The sequence below is a fragment of the Chrysemys picta genome, chromosome 2 (assembly GCF_011386835.1).
Source record: "Chrysemys picta bellii isolate R12L10 chromosome 2, ASM1138683v2, whole genome shotgun sequence".
In the NCBI taxonomy this organism is placed as follows: Eukaryota; Metazoa; Chordata; order Testudines; family Emydidae; genus Chrysemys; species Chrysemys picta.
Window position 1 is genome coordinate 187,706,260 of NC_088792.1, and position 19,014 is coordinate 187,725,273.

Here is a 19,014-nt window from a genome sequence, read left to right on the forward strand (position 1 = left end):
GCGCAGACTCCTCCCCTCGCTTCACCCCTGCGCTTGACCCTGCGGGGCTGCCGCTGAGAGGCCGTTTGCGACCCCTCTCCGCTGCCCACGTGAGCGAAGGGGGGTGCGGCAGGATGGAGGAGGCGGCGGAGCCGCCGGGCGCTTGGCTCAGCGGAGACAGCGGCAACGTCTCGCAGAGCCCCAGCAGCGCGTCGGGCATCGGGGAGGAGGGCGACCCCCCGGAGCTGCTGCTCAGCCGCGCCGCCGCCGCCTACTCCGCCTACCTGCTCCCGGCCGGGGTCGATTTCTGCGCGCAGGTGAGAGGGGGCGGGGCGGGTTGTCCCCTGCGCGCTCCCGTACCGGGGCCTGCCCGCGCGACGGGGCCGCGCTGGGGGTGGGCTGACACCCGCGTGCGGGCCGGGGCCTCCCGGCTCCGAGACAGGCACCTAGGCCGGAACCCGGGCCGGACACCCCCACTCCGAGGTGGCCGTTCGCCCTCTGCTGCCCCTGGCCAAGCCCGCCCGTGTCCCCGGGGGCTGATCGCCCGCGGGCCGAGCCTTCCCACGCGTGGCTGCGCCAGCTGCAGAAGTGTAACGGGGGGAGGGAGGATGTCTCAGCTTTTAAAATCTCAAATCCTGAGTTCTTCTGGGTTTTTTTTCCCCTTCACTTTTTAAAAAGCCGCGTTGTTTATTTTGTGGGGAAAACCCGGATTTCGGCTGAAGCTGGGCCTGTCCAGGGCGGGTCCCCACTGGAAAACAAGGCTGGGGCGGGGGGGGGTGAGTTGGTCGAAACCAAAATTTAGATAGAAAACCTAAAGCCAGTGGTTACTTACTGGTGGGCCCGTTGTGCTGGGCGCTGCACGCCGAACCGCTATTCTAAGAACTACTTTAGAGATTGAGTTCATAAAACCGAGAAATTCATAAAATTGGATTCATCAGACTCACCGTAGGCTGGGTGCAGGAGTTGCCAGTGCAGGGTGTTGCTTTCACTGCCCCTCAGCACACAGCGGCGAAGGGACTGCCAGTGACTGGAAGGCATCAGAATGTCAAGAGATGTTGACTTGTTTTTCATCAGCTCACTTTCATTATGTGATTATTTGTGTTTTTCCATAGACTGGTTTGTATAACTGGTCATTTGTAACATTAGTGTTTGTTCATTTGAAGTTCTGCTGTTTATAGAAGTACATGTAAAGATGGGGCCTCTGTCTCAGAGAGTTTAAACTCACAATCTATGTTAAGAACCAACAAGCATTGGCCTTGAAGGTACATCGGCACATTTCATCTGTTACTGTCAAGAGACCTTTACATTGCTAGTGTCACAACCCCTGTTTCAGATCTCTGTAATACTCCTGAGGGACTTCTGTGCCAAAAAATTCTGAGCACAGTATTTTAATATTCTGCAAATTTTATTTGTCAGTAAATAAATGTGGAGGCTCCAGAATGGCATTGGGGAGCACAGGCCACTGGCTGCACAGAGGTGGGAAATTACCCTGCAGCCCCCATTCTCCTCACACGCGCCCCCCCTCCCTTCCCCGGACATGGACTCTGTGGTAAGGCTGCACCCAGTCCTGACACAGTGCAAGGGCCGGGCCTGTCCCAGAAATACCCTGCCCCTCCTCACCAGGTGTGGGCAAGCAGGCTTAACCCAGCTTGATCCAAGTGTGGAAAGGCTTATTGTGGGGAAATCCAGGTTGGGGTGGGAGATGGTTCTGGATGGGGTGTTCTGGGTGTGGGTGGCTCAGTGGGGACGGTCTGAGTACAAGGGAGGGATCTGGGTGCATGGGGGGCTTGTTGGAGAATTCCAGGTGCAGGGACAGTGGGATTCTGCAGGAGCGTCCAGGTGAAGATGGTTGGGGCTCAGTGGGGAGGAGTCTGAATCTGGGGGGGATGGGGCTCAGCGGGGAGGGGGTCCTGAGTGCTATGGGAGTGGGGCTTGATGTGGTGTAGGTCCAGATGCAGCTGGTTGGGGTTCAGTGGAGTGGGAGTCCATGTGTGAGAGGCTTGGTGGGGTGGTCCAGGTTCAGGGGGGATGAGGGGATCTTGGTGGGGGGGTCCTGGGTGAGGTTCAATGGGGTGTCTGGGTATGGGGGGGACCCCACTTCAAGGGGATTGGGCAGACAGGCAAGCAGGAGGGGGGATGCGGACCTTCCTGCAGCTGGGGAGGTTTCTTGGAGTGGGTCTGACCCAGACCCGGCCGTTCCTTGCGAGGGAAGAGCAAGACCTGTCCTGCCCAACCCAGGGCAGGGTAGGAATCACCAGCATCCCCTCCCCCCCATAGTGATTTACTCTCAACCAGCTGCTCCAGGCACCCAAAATGACGCACCCACGCTGCTGGGGAAATGCACGTGACCACTCTTGTGGCTTTCCTTTGTTTTCCTGTCAGAATTTCTGGAGGGAAACTAAGAAATCTGTGGGGGACGTGAATTCTGCATGCATGCAGTGGTGCAGAATTCCCCCAGGAGTACTGTAACCAAGACATTGGAGAGAAAAATGTTATTTCTCTGTTGTCACTCTATTTGATTACACTTAGTCTCACCAATTTTACTGTTTCTCCCAAACTGTTAACCAGTTTTCTCTGTGTTGGGCTTTCACATAGTAGCAAGGGAAGGAAGAACGTTTAAAATACCAGCAAAAATGTGATTTGAAATTTTTTATTTTGGGACCTTACATTACTCTTTACTCTGGTTTTTAAAACTGACTAGATTTCAAGGTGATTTTATCAGTAGGCTATTCATCCTATAAGAGTTAAATATAATTATACACCTCTACCTCGATATAACGCTGTCCTCAGGAGCCAAAAAATCTTACCGTGCTATGAGTGAAACCGCGTTATATGGAACGTGCTTTGATGCACCGGAGTGCGAACTCCCTCCTTCCCCCCTCCCCCCCAGCACTGCTTTACCGCATTATATCCGAATTTGTGTTATATCGGGTTGCGTTAGATCGAGGTAGAGGTGTACTGACATATACTACATACTTTATGCATGAATAGATCTAATATACAGAACTTGTGACTAGTCATTTGTGTAAGTGGTAGTTGCTAAGAAATGGCAAAATAGTGGAGTTTCACTCCGATGTATTTTTCATTGTTGTGATCTGCTATAGCAGGGTTCTCAAACTTCATTGCACTGCGACCCCCTTCTGACAGCAAAAATTACCACATAACCCCAGGAGAGGGGACTGAAGCCTGAGCCCCACTGCCCCAGGCAGGGGGCCTATAACCTGAATCCCACTGCCTAAGTCTGAAGCTTTGGGCCCCAGCAAGTCTAAGCCACTTTGGGGTCGCTACCCAGAGTTTGAGATCTGCTGTGCTAAAGTATATTTTTCATTACCTGAATGTATTTTTTACAGATAGAAAGTTTAGACAAGAGTCTAGAAGATTTGCTGACCAGGGTTGATGAATTTGTAGGGATGTTAGACATGGTATGTATTGATCTCTATAACTTCCATATGGGTACTGTCAATTTGGGGGTGGGGAAGGCCACGCTGAAAAAGTTGGGTGGTTTTGGTGGTGGTGTTTTTTTTCCTTCATGGGAATAACCAGCATATGATTAACATTAAGGGTCACTTTTTTTTTTTTTAAAGTAGCGGTCTAGGTGTGCAAACAGTTACCATGCATGCTTACCCAAAAATTATCCAGTTTGCCTACAGTGGTGAGATGTATGCACAAATGTAGGTGTGTAACTGATAATGTATATTTGAGCATGTATCTCAAGTCTCCTTTATGAAAATGTATTAGCCAGTACAATGATAAATATTTGAAGGGACACTTCTAAGTCATATTTGGCCCATAAGTTTAATAAGAATAAGTTTTTCAAACCCTAAAACTAATGGAAGTGTTTCTTTGAATTCTAGTGGGTAGACCAGGGCTGGGCAAATTTTTGGTCCAAGGGCCATATCTGGATGGGGAAGTTGCAGGCAGGGCCATGAATGTAGGGCAGGGGGTTGGAGTGTGGGGTGTGGTGTGGTGTGCAGGAAGGGGCTCAGGGCAAGGAGTTGGGGCACAGGAGGGGTATGAGGTATAAGAGGGGGATCAGGGCAGAGGGTTGGGGTTCAGGAGGGGTGTGGCAGGAGGCTGGGGACTCAGGACAGGAGAGGTTCGGGGTGTGGGCTCCGGCCCAGCACCACTTACCTGGAGCAGCTCCAGGGTGGCAGCGGCACACAGTGGGGCTAAGACAGGCTCCCTGCCTGCTCTGGCCCTGCTCCGCTCCCAGAAGCGGACGGCACCACGTCCCTGCGGCCCCTGGGGGAGGGGGGGCAGGGGGCTCCACGCGCTGCCCTCACCTGCGGGTATCTCCCCCGAAGTTCCCATTGGCCGCGGTTTCCCATTCCCGGCCAATGGGAGCTGCAGGTGGCGGTGCCTGCAGCGGAGGGCAGTGCATGGAGCCCTCTGCCCTCCTTCCCCCCTCACCCCCCGAATGGCCACAGGGATGTGGTGCTGGCTGCTTCCGGAAGTGGTGCAGGGCCCATGCCACCACGGGGGTGGCAATCCCGCGGGCCGGATCCAGCCCGCGGGCCGTAGTTTGCCCACCCCGGGGTAGACATTTATAAAAATCACCATGCCCCATGCAGTCTTTGCAACCTAAATGTTACAGTATTAGGCTAGTGCATGAAAACCAAAACATGAAATTCACTGCTATTTGCCCATTGACAAAAATGAGATTTAAAAGCCTGTTTTCATTGAGAAAGAAGCAAATAGGAAAGAGCATAAATATTGAAAAGTAAATTAGATTTTATTCTTAATTTTTTCAGTTCTAATAATATAAGATTGCCTTGAAAAATGTTAATGAAAATTAACCTGCTGAGCAGGGCCGGCTCCAGGCACCAGCCTGGCAAGCAGGTGTTTGGGGCGGCCACTCTGGAGAGGGGCGGCACGTCCAGGTATTCGGCGGCAATTCAGCGGACGGTCCCTCACTCCCGCTGGGAGCAAAGGACCTCCCGCCGAATTGCCGCCGCAGATCGCGATCGCAGCTTTTTTTTTTTTTTTCTTTTTTCCTGCTTGGGGTGACCAAAACCCTGGAGCCGGCCCTGCTGCTGAGGCACAAAAAGATAGTAATCCACCTTTAATATACATCTCTACTCCGATATAACGCTGTCCTTGGGAGCCAAAAAAATCTTACCGCGTTATAGGTGAAACCGCATTATATCGAACTTGCTTTGATCCGCCGGAGTGCGCAGCCCCACCTCCCCGGAGCACTGCTTTACCGCGTTATATCCGAATTCATGTTATATCGGGTCACCTTATATCGGGGTAGAGGTGTAATAATTGCAAAGAAAAATATTTTGTTTGCCTGTCCAGGAAAAAAAGTCTTTTGGGGCAAGTAGAATTTTAACAGGCTGATGATCTAAGACTGTTTTTGGTAATAAATAAAGGAAAGCTAGGTTATCACTTATTAACCTGATGATGTGACTTTAATTAACAGTACCATATTGTTTTATGTTCCTGTTTGACTTCAGTCACTCTTGAATCTCCAGACTTCATCTTGTTCATAATTTCAATTATCATAATAAATCATTAAGAGTCAGCCCTACTGAGTCAGACCATGGTCCATCTTGCCCAGTATCCTATTGCTGATGGTGTCCCATACCAGAACTTTAGGGGGAGTGTACAGAACAGAACAATTATGGAGTGATTCCCTCCTGTCTTCCCCTCTTTGCTTCTGGAAGTCAGAAGTTTAGGGTTTCCCCCAAACCATCTTCACTAATAGCCATTACTGAATTTTTAGTGATTTCTAACAGATGCAGAGTTTATTTCAGACTATAAGATTGTATTGTGTGTTTACAGTATTGAAACAGACTTGCAGTACTTTTTTGCAACCTGATTGTAGTTATTAATTTTATTAATAAAATAGCAAGATGCAAAATTTTAAATATGTAACAATAAAAAAAATCACAGAATTCCGAACTGGATATTGGCAGGTATCCATATATAAATAATGCGGATTATACTTAGGTGAAGTGATAGTGTATGCCAAAAACATATAAGAGATTGTTTGTTTGTTTTTTAAATTCCGGGGCATACCTCCCATCCTTTCCCTGCTCCCCTCCCTCCCGCATTAGCAGGTGCGCATGAGGCCCTGACCAGTTAAGAATTTTTTTCTTGTTTCTTCAGGGTAGCCAGTATGTGCTAGTCCGATTCCCTGGGGTGCCCAACTCCACCTTATGCGCCCTGGGGCATTGTGGGTATGAGGCTGATCCCAGAGTCCCTACCCCTAGGATCCCCGTTAGCATTAGTCAGCACACCCAGCGCTGTGCCACAATCCTGCTGCCAGCCAATTCCCACAGAAACCACACAGCCTCGTAAAAACTCGCTCCCTTTCCCCCTCTCTCTGTCTCTCACAATCCTCCCTTCCCACCATGGCTGAGTTAGGAATCAACATTGTGGCAGCGCTGCACAGGTGTTCTGGCCTCACACCCAGCATGTGGACACACATGAAAGGAGGAGGCGGAGCCACTATGCGCGCACACAAGTTGTCACTCCAGGCAGCTGGGATTCACACAGAGTGTGTGAGCCTCCTCCCTGTATTCATTGTTTATGTGAGGATTCCACCCCCCAGTTCCAAACTCGGCACCAGCTTTCCTTGTGCTGAGGGGGGAATGCATGGGACATGAATCTCTCAAGAGAGGGTACAGCAAAAAAAGTTTGGGAACCTCTGACATAAGACAACTTCAGAATTAAATTCCTCACTCATAAAACCAAATGCCAAAAAAAGAGAACCACATGCAGTGAGTAATTGCAGCTTGTCTGCCATGGACAGAAAGAATATCTAAAGATATCTCTTAACCATCCTCAGTGTTGTACCACAGAAGAGACGACAGATTGCATAGCACCTTCTTCTGATTAAAAGTGCCTTACAAGTAATGTAGCCTCATATGCCCAATGTGAGGTAGGTATTTTCCACATTTTGATATTGCTTTTGTAATATCACAGACAGAGCAAAACCACACATATGCAAAATATGTTTCCTGGTTATATACTTCTCCAAGAAAAGTTTAACTGCAATAAGATGTTGCTCCAGTATATATATTAAAAAAAATCTTGATGCAGCTTGGCATATTCAGTTGTTTGGGAAAGATGTTGTTTGGTTGTTGAACTTAAGGGAAAGAGAAAGGAGCAAGTCAGAGAAAAGACAAAAAACTTCCTACCAGAAATAGCACCTCTTATTAGTAAAATAGTTTTCCCTTTATTTATCTGAATGGCAGGAGTCATACTACAGTCATGGGCACCTTAGGAAAAACTTAAAATGGGTGGAAATCTCTTGAAACTATGATAAAAATTGCACTTGAACTTCATGCCCTTGAGATGCAGTGGCTCTTTGTGATCTCGAGTTGGTGTCATAACTTTTCAGTGTCTCCGTTTTCCCATCTGTCAAATGGGGATAATATTAACCTTTGTAAAGTGTTTTGTGATCTTTGAATGAAAAGAGTTGAAAGTGCAAAGATTTATTATTTTATTATTAGTTATTACATTTTGGCTTCTATTTTTCATTATTGGCAGTCCTCTGTGCCATTTGGAAATAATTAAGAAGTGAGCCCAGCGTATGCTTGCATATGTTAACAGGCACAGTACCAGCACTGGTTTGTTTACAGCCTTCAAGATCCAGTGGCTTTAACTAGATGTCACTAACTTTAGTATTAGAATATACCAAAGTTATTGTACAGATTTAGTCATTATAGTGTTCACTCAACTTTATGTAATTTGTTTGGATTGTTTTTAGATTCGAAGCGAGTCTTCTCAAGTAGTCAATGAAAGTGTACCTCAGATTCACACAAAAGCTACAGAAATGAGACAGATATATAGAAAGATTGACAAACTAGAGGTATGTATTTTGATGTCCGTTATTTACATTCCTTTTCTCAAGGGGACAGTACCACTGCATATTTTAATGATTTTTTCCCTAGAGTTGCAGACCCCTTTCAGATGCTTCAAAAATTTTCCCATGCTGAATGGAGCAAATGTTTTATTTCTTTGTCTTTCCAGTTTCTCAAGGTGCCTTTTTGTTTCAAAGTGTGAACTAGTGTTTTCACACAAAAGATGTGATCTAGTATGTGTAATGATGTGGGACCCCAATATTATTACATTATTAATTGGCTGCATGTGCCAGTCACAAATGTTTAACTGTTGCTGTTGGCTGGATGCCAGAACTCTACAGGAAGTGCATACACAACTTCTTGAGACCAACAAAAATGGTACCAATTGTCTTATTTTCTTAGCAAAGTAATGACAAGTACAGTGCCAATAGCAAGTGGAAATATAGAGGAGCTAAAGTAGGGTTACCATATTCAAATATTTAAAAAAGAGGACACTCCACGGGGCCCCGGTCCCACCCCCGGCCCTGCCCCAACTCCGCCCCTGGCCCTGCCCCAACCCCGCCCCTTCTCCAACCCCTTCCCCAAAGTCCCTGCCCCAACTCTGCCCCTCCTCTGAGCACCCCGCATTCCCCCTCCTCCCTCCTGCTCTGATCTTGGTTGGGGGTTGCTAAGTGCTTCCCTGATCCCCACTCGCCCTGCAGTCCCTGCACCCCCCCCGCCCCTGCAGCCTCTGTGATCCCTGCACCCTCCCGCCTGCCCTGCACCCCCCTGCCCCTGCAGCCTCTATGCCCCTGCCTGCCCTGCTCCTCCTCGCCCTGCAGCCTCTGCGCCCCCCGCCTGCCCTGCCCCTGCAGCCTCTATGCCTCTGCCTGCCCTGCTCCTCCTTGCCCTGCAGCCGCACCCCCCCATCCCTGCAGCCGCTGTGCCCCCTGCTCCCCACTCACCCTGCAGCCCCGGCACCCCCCCCGCCCCTGCAGCCTCTGTGCCCCCTGCTCCCCACTCACCCTGCAGCCCCTGCGCCCCCCCGCCCCTGTAGCCTCTGTGCCCCCTGCACCCCCCGCCCCTGCAGCCTCTGCACCCCCTGCCAGCCCTGCCTCTATGCCCCTGCCTGCCCTGATCCTCCTCGCCCTGCAGCCTCTGCTCCCCCACTCATCCGGCAGAGGGAGAGCTGCGGGCTCCACGTGGACTCAAACACTGTTCTGTGCTGCTCTGCGGGGGAGAAGGGAGGGGGAGGGACTCTGGCTGCTAGAGGCCCCAGTGGCTGCGAGCGGCTTTCAATCAGGCTCCGCCATCCAATCAGCCGAGCTGTACTCTGCATGAGGGGAAGGGGGAAATCCCGGACATTTCTACTTGATTAGAAATCCCCCCCGGACAGCCATTTAACGCTGAAAAAGCCGGACATGTCCGGGGAAACCCGGACGGATAGTAACCCTAGCTAAAGTGTTTCCACTTACCTCATGGAAGTTTTTTTTTATGTAGCTCTTCTGTACTTCCCCAAATACTTGTGTGCTTTTTATCTTATTAAGGATTTTTGGTTAGTTGGTTTGCTACTGCAGTGAATTACCAAATTGATATTTTGCCCCTAAGTTTGGCATCTTCACTAGCCTTATCACTGAGAATCATGTGGACTGCCAACTTTAGAACTACAGTTCTCTGCTTTTTTCCAATTTACCTTTTCCACACACATCACCCCATCTACAAAATGCCTTTCTCTTATATTAGAAGGTTAGTAGCAGCAGTCTTTGAGAGCAGCCTTATGTAGAAAGACATTCTACATAACGCTTGGTGCAGGGTAGATAATAAAAACATTTTTAATGGAAGTTCTCATAACTTACATTAAAACAAATTTTGAATTTATGTGTATGTGTCTCAATGCATTCAACAAGTCAGTATTAAAATAAATGGAACACAAACAGTTCACTGCTATAAATCAGTGCAGCATCCATCTGTATGGTTCATCACATTAGTATTCCAGTACAGTGCATCTGAGAATTGTACATGTATTCTGTACAGTATTATAACTTGTTTTACTTAATGTTTTATCTCCGAGAATGAGAAATTTTGCAAATTAAACTATAAAAGGTAACTAACATCCAGATCTTAATACAGGTTTAATGTGGGGAATTAATAAATTTTTTTGGAATTTTCTGAAAGCACCAGGTTTCTTGAACAATATCTTCATTTATGTTGGCTCTCACTACTTGGAACAAGACAGCTAGCTTTCCTGGTGTCTCAAATCAATAGTACAACTTACACTTTTTGATAGTGTCTTTCATACAGAGTGTCTCCCAAAACAATCCAGAGTTAAACAATAGAATGAGAGGAAAATTGGGATCCAGGATAACTTTTGCAAAAGCACCTACATGACCTAGGCTCCTAAATCCTATTCTCAAAAGTGATTTAGGCATGTAGGCACCTAAATCTCAGTGGAAGTCAGTGGTACGAAAGCACTTAAATGACTTTGGTGCTTTTGAATATGTTACCCCACCTAGGCAGTGAAGAAAAATATTAACAGCTAAGATCTGAAATGATTTTGAAATAGAGATCCAGGAAGAGTTTCAGATACTAGGAGTTGTGGATTAGAAAGCTCTTATACCTCATTGTGGAGGGACAGGAGATCAGTGCAGAGGAAGGGGGAAGAGGAGGCTAGGATTGTGAAGAAAACTGAAAGTCAGTGGATTTGTTTTAAAACCTGAAAAGATGATTCTAAACTGAAATGAATGGGGAGTTATTGGGGTACATACACATTTGTTTCAGAATATCTTTGACTTTAATCAATGTTACTGTATTGATATAAAATCCAAGATGGCAATAGCATGAAGGAACAGAATGCTCTGTTCAGTTCACATGGTGCCCTGGAAGTGCACACAATTATTAATTTCCTAGTGTGTATTCAACAATTAGGCAACAAGTGAATCTGTATGTCCATATCTGTGAAATTGACAGCAAAGACTTTGCCCTATCCCCTGCTTTTAAGCCTGAAAACCTTGCTTTGTAAAACAAGCTCCTGCCCCCTACAAGTAAATGCCATAGCATGGTGACTGAAAGGCAGAATAGACTAGAGTGCTATTAACAGAATTAAAGTGATGGGATATGTGGGGGAAAGTTAACCAGACATGCAGTTTTAATCAGGATGGATAAAAATCACTGATTTTAAAAAATGGACTTTATTTAAATAATTTTGTTTATTTTCTTCATTACGTTATAATAAGTGTATTATTTTAAAAATAAACCTGTTTAAAATGAAATCTGTATTTATTAAAAAATATGTAAAGGCATAAACTTATAATCCTTTAAAACATTTAAATAAAAAATGAATATGCTGAATCCATGAGCCTCTATCAAAAACTTTGAATTAAAGGCTGCTATAAAGAAAGATTCTCTCCCTCCGCTCCCCCCCTCCCCATTCTAATGTTTGAGGTCAATCTTTATAAGTATGGCACAGTAGGTGAGCCTGAGTAACTTAAGAGACTGTCTCAGGACTTGTCTACACTCTCAGCACTGCAGCAGCACTGCTGTAAGGCTAAGTGAAGACACTACCTTCGCCAACAGGAGAGCTTTTCCCGTCAGCATAGCTACAGCACCTCCCAGGAGAAGCTCTCCCGTTGACCTAGCGCTGTCTACGCTGGGGGTTACGTCGGTATCATTACGTCACGCAGGAGTGTGATACCTGAGCAACATAGTTATACCGACATGAGTTTTTAGTGTAGACCAAGCCGGATTTTACAAGAGACTTAGGCCATGTCTACACTACCACTTAGGTCAGCAAAACGTATGTCGCTCAGGGATGTGAAAAAAAAACATACCTCTGACCGACATAAGTTTTGGCAGCATAAGTGGTAGCGTGCACAACGCTATGTCAGTGGGAGAGCTTTTCCCGCCAACATAGCTATCGCCACTCATTGAGGTGGTTTTATTATGTCGACGGGAGAGCAGCTGTGTCTCTGTAAGCTTGCTAGTGTCGGCATGGCCTTAAATGAGAGTAGGAACTTAAGCTCCAGTCTCTTTTACTGAGTTATATTTGAACATTTTCCCAGACTGATCTGAGATAATCTGTTTAATTCACTGACTGCAGTTAATCCCTGTATTTAATAAATCATGTAGTTGTAAATGTGCAACATGTTTTGATACATAAACGTCTCTTATCAAAACATTAAAATTGTTTTGTTTAATAAAAAAGTATTTTATATGCTGTCTTTTGTGTTTAATTTTAATTTAATTAACTACTGAACATATTGAAAATATTTTGCCTTTGTTTTTTTTCTCATTTTTTAAACATCAAATGGGCTGGGGACATTCAGCGTTTGTTTTCCGAGAGTTCTCATTCTTGTCCACATCTGAGAGAGCCACAGACGTTCATGGATATGGAAGGCATTTCAGAGCAAGTGCTATGCAAAACAATTGAAGACCTTTTACAAATTAAAGTACAATAACATTTTGTTTACTGCTGCTCCCCAAGACAAAATCCCACTTTATGTAAACAAACGTTGTACAGCTTTATTTAATTGAAAGTTGTTATATGTGTTCTCACTGCATTAATCAACCTGCCGAATGTTAATATTCTTCTATATTCTCTTAAAAAAACTGGTCTGTCTTACTCTACTCAACTTCCAAATTACCAGTTTCCAGTCATATAGAAGGTTGCACAAGTGGGTTATTTGTGGCAGATTCAACAATGGAGATGGCACAAAAATACTATTTTTTTTTTATGCTCTTTGAGGATCGTTACCTGACAATTATATTTTAGTTTCTACATAATCTGAACCTCTTCAGACCTCTTGTTGGGAAGTGCTCTTACATAATGATGAATAAATATAGCTTTGTTTTGTTTTCAACTAGGCCTTCGTAAAAATGGTTGGAAATAATGTGGCTGGACTGGAGGAGCAGGTCACAAAGGCAGAAACAGACCTTGGAACTTTTCCAAATACCTTTAAAAAATTCTTACATACTATCAGTGTACCATCCTTTCTTAATGTAAGTATGTTTCTGTCAAGGTGAGTGTATCTTAAAATGTGCTCACGAGAATGGTAGGCTTTGAATGAGGCTACGGTGAAGTTCTGGAACAGCCTTCCAAGGGGAATAGTGGGGGGCAAAAAAACTAACTCATTTCAAGACTGAGCTTGATAAGTTTATGGAGGGGATGGTATGAGAAGAGTGCCTACAGTGTCACATGGCCAATCCTTGATTGCTATTGGCAAATATCTCCCAACAGCCAGAGATGAGACACTAGATGGCGTGGGCTCTGAGTTACTACAGAGAATCCTTTCCCAGGTGTCTGGCTGGTAGATCTCACCCACATGTTCAAGTCTAACTGACCACTACATTTGGGGCGGGAAAGAATTTTCCCCGAGGTCAGACTGGCAAAGGCCCTGAAGGTTTTTCAACTTTCCTCTGCTGTGTGGGATATGGGTCACTTGCAGGTTTGAACTAGAGTAATTGGTGGATTTTATGTATCTTGATATCTTAAATCAAGATTTGAGGACTTCAGTAACTCAGCCAGAGGTTATTACAGGAGTTGGGTGAGTGAGGTTCTGTGGCCTGCAATGTGTAGCAAGTCAGACTAGATGATCATGATGGTCCCTTCTGGCCTTAAAGTCTATTAATCTATGAATTTATCTCTGAGCTTAAATCTGAAGTTTTTGCACAAGCTGGGTATGGTGCACAAGGATAATCTTACAACAGAGGAACCAAGAGAATAAATTCTTGTGAGGGCCTGAGTTCATGCTCCAAAGAGAACTTGTGTGAGGCATGAAAAGTGCTACAAAACAAGCACTAAAAGAGCAACCCTTAAATAAAAAGTCACTGATTTCTGACCTGAAGGCGATAGGAGGAACCTGTACAAACTAAAAATGTGCAAGGAATTTTTTCAATGTGCTACTTTATGTGAGAACAGCAGCAGTGTTAAAAAGAGAAAAAGGTCACTGAGCCCCATGTTGTTTTAACAATAAATAAGGATGCTGTGGTCACATGACTTACAGTAAATTGATCACAAGGCACCTTGATAGATGGCTTTCATACAGGAGAATAAAATTACTTTTCCTTTGTGGTGATGGGCCAATTACATGTTCAAAAATGAGAAGTAGGCTACTTAATCTGTTAGATTAATTTTAGCTTTTGAAGTTCATGACAGTCACTTGAGTTGTGCTGTCAAACTGTAGCATCAGAGTGGTGAAGGAGAATGCATTGCTAGAGAGCTAGCATTATCTCTTAGACAGGGCTGAGGGTAGAGCTCAGAAAACCTGTTCCCAACTCTGACACTAGCTCTGCAGCTGTGGGCAAGTTATTTATCCTCCTAGTGCCTCATTTTCCTTGTTTGTAAGAAGGGGGTGATAAAATACTTTGCAATTTTAAGAGGAAAAATATTTCATTCAATCCAGGGCTTGTTTCTAAGCCACTTAGCAATTTTTCTTTTTGTATTGCAGTAGCACCTAGAACCCCCAGGCATGGACCAGGACCCCACTGTATTCTTGTTCCCATAAAAGTAGCCTTTAACCCTTCTGTTTGTGCTGCTACAGAAGTCATTACATGCAAAAGCTTAATTATACAATATTAAGGTTACAAATTTTTATTCATAACCGTGACAATGCTGTTCTACTTTGTAAAAATGGCACTGGAGTGCTTGATTGTCTCTGTGGCTATCAATTTTTCACAGTTCATTGGTTAAAAAGTGGTTATTTTTGAACTGCCAGCATTGTACCCACACACCGGGATCTGAAAGTCCAGTTGTGTTCTAGCTTGAACATTATGCACTAGATGAATTTATTACTAGTGTAATAAATGTTCAGTAGTGGAAACTTAATAATTCTGTTGATGACCAAGCTAAACTAGAATCCAAGTCTCTCTAGAATAACTGTGCAGGCCATGTATGACTAAACTGAATATAAAGCAGTATGAATATTTTCACTAACAATCAACAAAGACCAAATCTTTTAAGTACGGAGATGCCATTTCTACCTAGCCCTTTTCTGAACATAGTTTCATGCATGGGGTTCTCCTACAGGCTATTCACATGCATAAAGTTAGGTAAGTACTTAAGTGTTTGCAGGATAGGGGCCGTAAACAATAATTCACATATTATAGCAAGCATTTGTGAGTGAATGGTATAGTTAGTTATCTTAGGACTTTTGTCCTAGCTTTTTTCACCTAACAACTTTCTGAGAACCATTCCTTTTTGGCTGAACTTCTTTGGCTGCAATTTTTTTCTCTTCCCAGGAGTTTTTTTGTTTGTTTGTTTACCTTTTAACCAGTCCTTGATGTGAAAGAAGTTTTGGTTGTTCTTAAATGATGTATTCACAGTCTCATTTTAAGACTGTCCCAGAAGTTTTGCTCCTATTGGGACACTGGTCATGCCAAGGAGTAAGAATGTACAGTTCTCCCACCTCCAAAGGTTACTGAGGGGGCAGGCTTTTTTACACTGCTAAAATTTGAAATGCTCACTGAGCAGACTCAAAAATAATTATACTTATTCACTTAGCAGGACACTCAGTGTAAAAGAAGAGTAAAAAGTAGTTTCAGATACTGTGCCTGCTCATGAGTTCTGCCAACTTTTGTGGTCATAATCATGTTTTTAAAATATTTTCTCTCTCATGTTGCTGTATGGAAAAACTGATGCAACCAGCGGAAACTGTCTGCACAAAGTAGAAAGAGATTCTTCTTTAGAATTTTTCAGTTATAATCATCTTATGTGTTACTTTTAACTAACTTTTTACTAGATAAACACAATTTCAGACAGAAGTGATATTTTTCTAAATTTAGCTAAGACTTTCTCATAGAGGAGCAAGCCACATACCAAGCTGCCATTTTCCCCTTTATATGTTGTGAGTTGCCGATAAGCAACTTTCAGTTTACAGTTTTGTTCAGTTTTCTTATAACCCAAGTGTCAGAAGGGATTTTCCTCAGACTTTCCAAATAAAGTTCACTTCATGGCTGAGACCAGTTTATTGAGAAAATGATGAGTATGTGAAAGCAAAGGGTAAAATAATTTAAATCCTAATGATTACAACAGGTATAATAAAGTAAATTGTCAAACTGCCTGTGGTAAATGGCACTTTAGATCAAAATTCTTGCTCAATGCTACAGAACATTTCAATAACAATAGTATGGATAAGCTTAAGGAAATACTGAATTCTCCCTGGTTTTGTTGTTGGATTTATTTCAATTATTTAAGACGAAATTATGTAGGTTGTCCAGCCCAATTTTTCAAAAGTTTTTGTAAAATTCTGTCTTGCTATTTAAGGTACCAAAACATGCAGAACTAAAATGTTTTTTTCTATGTTTTAAGAACATTTGGAAGTTTGTCTGCGTATACAAAAAGCATCATCAGTCTTACCTTTGACTTCATCTTTGGCAAAAACAATTGCCTTTGACCGATTTAAAAATGGTTTAGAAAGAAGTTAATTATTTGAAAATCCTTCTTATGTACCTGCACCGACTTTTTTGAACTTTAACAATACCAATATTTAATAGTGCTCCTTATTTTTGTGTGAGTATGCAAATTGAAAAGTCATTACACTTATTACATTTTTGCATTTTATGGTCTTTTTTAAAAAAAAAAAAAGAAAGAAAGAAAAGAAAAAGAAATGAGCAATTTAATCTTTTAACCTTTGGAAAATATAAACCAGGAAGCCATATGAATAGGCTTGGAAGGCTTTGATTTTTATCAGTAAATGTCAGTAAACATTGGTTTCACTATAAACACACAAACTGACAAAAAAGATTTCCATCAATGGTCATGTAAATTTAGGCAAATATGAAAAATACTGCTTGAGAACTTAGTTTGACTTAAGGATACTTACTTTGTATATTTTGACATGTGGTGTTGACAATTTGAGTTTTAATGGTTATAAAGCGTTAACTCTTTGAATAGCAATGTCTGCTGTCATTACATAATTATTGTCTGGTATCCCCCATAACTTCTTGCAACTGTGAAAATTTAAAAGATATAAAAATGAAAACAAATTCTTAAACCCCATAATTTCATACAACTTTGAATTTAAATAGATAAAATATTTTTGAAATTCTTAAAAATAAACATTTTTTTTTTCATCAAACTTATACAAAATAAAAAAATAAAAATCATATTCTGCAAAGCCTACAGATGAGCTGGCTCAGTGCTTAGTGGAACTCTAGCTGTCATATCATGATTTCTGCCCTAAAGGAAGTAAAAGAAGTCAATGAACAGTGGTGTCTCCCCATCATCCTTCATATATAGAACATTCAGGACATCACTTTATTACAGTTCATATTTTTCAAAAATATTTATATGTTACCTTTAAGTTGCGTTGTTGCTCTGGTCTGCTAGTCAGGTTATTTCTGCTTTTCTTTAATTATGTGCTTTCATATTATACTTTAAAATACATTTCAGGTACTTGATCAAAAAGTTTAAAATACTCAGTGAGAGAGGCAATATGTTTTTGGAATATAAAATAACCAAGTTTCCCATTTCGTTTTATTATAGTGACTTCATTAACGTAAGGCAACCTTTTAATTTAGCCAGTTAGATTGGCAAATGTGTGTTTCTATTTCCAGACACAGAGACTAGAAACAATGTAAAGTGGAAGCAATTTTTATATGAACAATGCAGTTTATATGAAGGAATTCTTGTCAGTTATGAAGAGACAAAAGGCTTGAGGTTAATGTTTTAGGCAAATGTAGCTCATTACATAACTGAACAAAAAGCGGTAAAGCAAGGCAAAAATCAAATAAAATGTTTCTTAATCACAGAAATCATCTTCCTCACGGCAACATCAGACCCTGTATGAGCCTCCAGCCCTTTTCAAGACTGAAGACTACTTTCCGTGTCTCAGTGAGCCACCTTATTCATGATTTTGCTTTTGGGTTGACAAGAATCCAGAAGAGAAAATGGCAAGTGAACAAAAGCAGTGCTCAGCGTTGCTGCATTTCTATGCATCTCAATGGCAGATTGCCATCCTGACTGTGTGCCACCATCTGTCTTCAGACAGTATTATAAGCAGTCTTCAATTATTTGTGTATAATATATGATTACAGAAGTCTTCCTAAAACAAAGCTATAAACTTTCAGGTTAAGAGAGAGAGAAATTGGTAAGGGCACTCCTGCAATTGATTTTTCATCTTTAATTACACTCTAGTAGGAAAATGGATAAATAGGAAATGTCCTTTTTTTTGTATTGTGAAACTTTAATTTCTGTGCTGCTACCAGTATTAACATCTATACCACAATGTTTCTATTTTTTTTAAGTAGCCCTGTGGTAATTGAGATGAGAGAAGGACAAAGCTCTCTACATTAATGTCCCCAAGGAATGGCTCCAACACCTGAGAGCATGTAATAAAAATACATAGGAGTAAGATCTCCACAGTTCTATGAACTGCTAACTCCACCAAACTCTGCAGCATGAGAACAGGAATGTGATGACTGCTGTAGGATTTCAAGGGTAAAAGTCTAATCTTGGAAGTTCTGTTTGATACATGTATACAGCCTTGACTTTTGTAAATAATGCCAAAATTATATCTGTATGATTACCAAAGCTCTTGTAATTAAAATGATGTAATTAAAGTTGAAGTAGTTTATTTGTATGGATTTTTCTAAGTGATTGTGATTTGTGATCAAATGAGGCTTAAAAATTGCCTATGTTGTGTACATTTCTATGAATTTTCCACCTATTAAGGCTTTGAGCTGTAATCACGTCGGATCTCCAAAGTTAAGCTAGTGAGACCTCATTGGTATGTGGGGATTGGAGAAAGCTAAGAAAACTTAAGTGCTGCATGTGATATAGTAGGTGATATGCCTCTCTCTAAGCTGATAATGCCCCACTGTCTCATTGGAGGTCCTATCTTTCAGATGAGACAAAGCAGAGGTCCTAACCCACCATATGCTCAGTTAAAGTGCAGTTCTGGTATGGAAGGTGAATTGTATACATAGGATATGTTACCATATTTGTACCTCATTGACTTTCAGATCAAATTTTCAAATAGGATTTTTTATTCCTAGCAGTTATCCTTGAAATGCACCCCAGGAACTGAAAAGTCAAGGTGTGTTCCTTCTTCCTTATCATAATCTCCAGTAAGAATATTTAAATCAAAAGTCACCCATAGATGCGTTTCTACAACTACAGTGAGGCTAATGGAGCCTTTCCATTTAGTCTGGTGTGAAGGGAAAGAATAGCTGTACCTGTAGCCCTTCCCAAAAGGGAAGGAAGGGACAACAGTGACTAATTCTTGTTGCTAGCCTCACCATGTCTTTGTAC

The 19,014-nt window shown here is 42.8% G+C and overlaps 1 protein-coding gene across 2 annotated transcripts; it reads left to right on the forward strand.

Annotated features, from left to right (window-relative positions):
- The first annotated feature begins 4 nt into the window (after positions 1-4).
- Positions 5-18,343, forward strand: BLOC1S4 (biogenesis of lysosomal organelles complex 1 subunit 4). Of its 2 annotated transcripts, XM_005281428.5 has the most exons (5): positions 7-296; positions 3,330-3,401; positions 7,697-7,798; positions 12,630-12,764; positions 17,514-18,343. In XM_005281428.5, exons 1-5 carry the CDS (start codon positions 114-116, stop codon positions 17,613-17,615), a joined length of 594 nt encoding a protein of 197 aa, XP_005281485.1. In that variant the 5' UTR covers positions 7-113; the 3' UTR covers positions 17,616-18,343. The 2 variants fall into 2 exon arrangements, with proteins under 2 accessions (XP_008162670.1, XP_005281485.1); XM_008164448.4 differs by lacking the exon at positions 3,330-3,401 and having other exon boundaries at positions 5-296.
- The last annotated feature ends 671 nt before the right edge of the window (positions 18,344-19,014 follow it).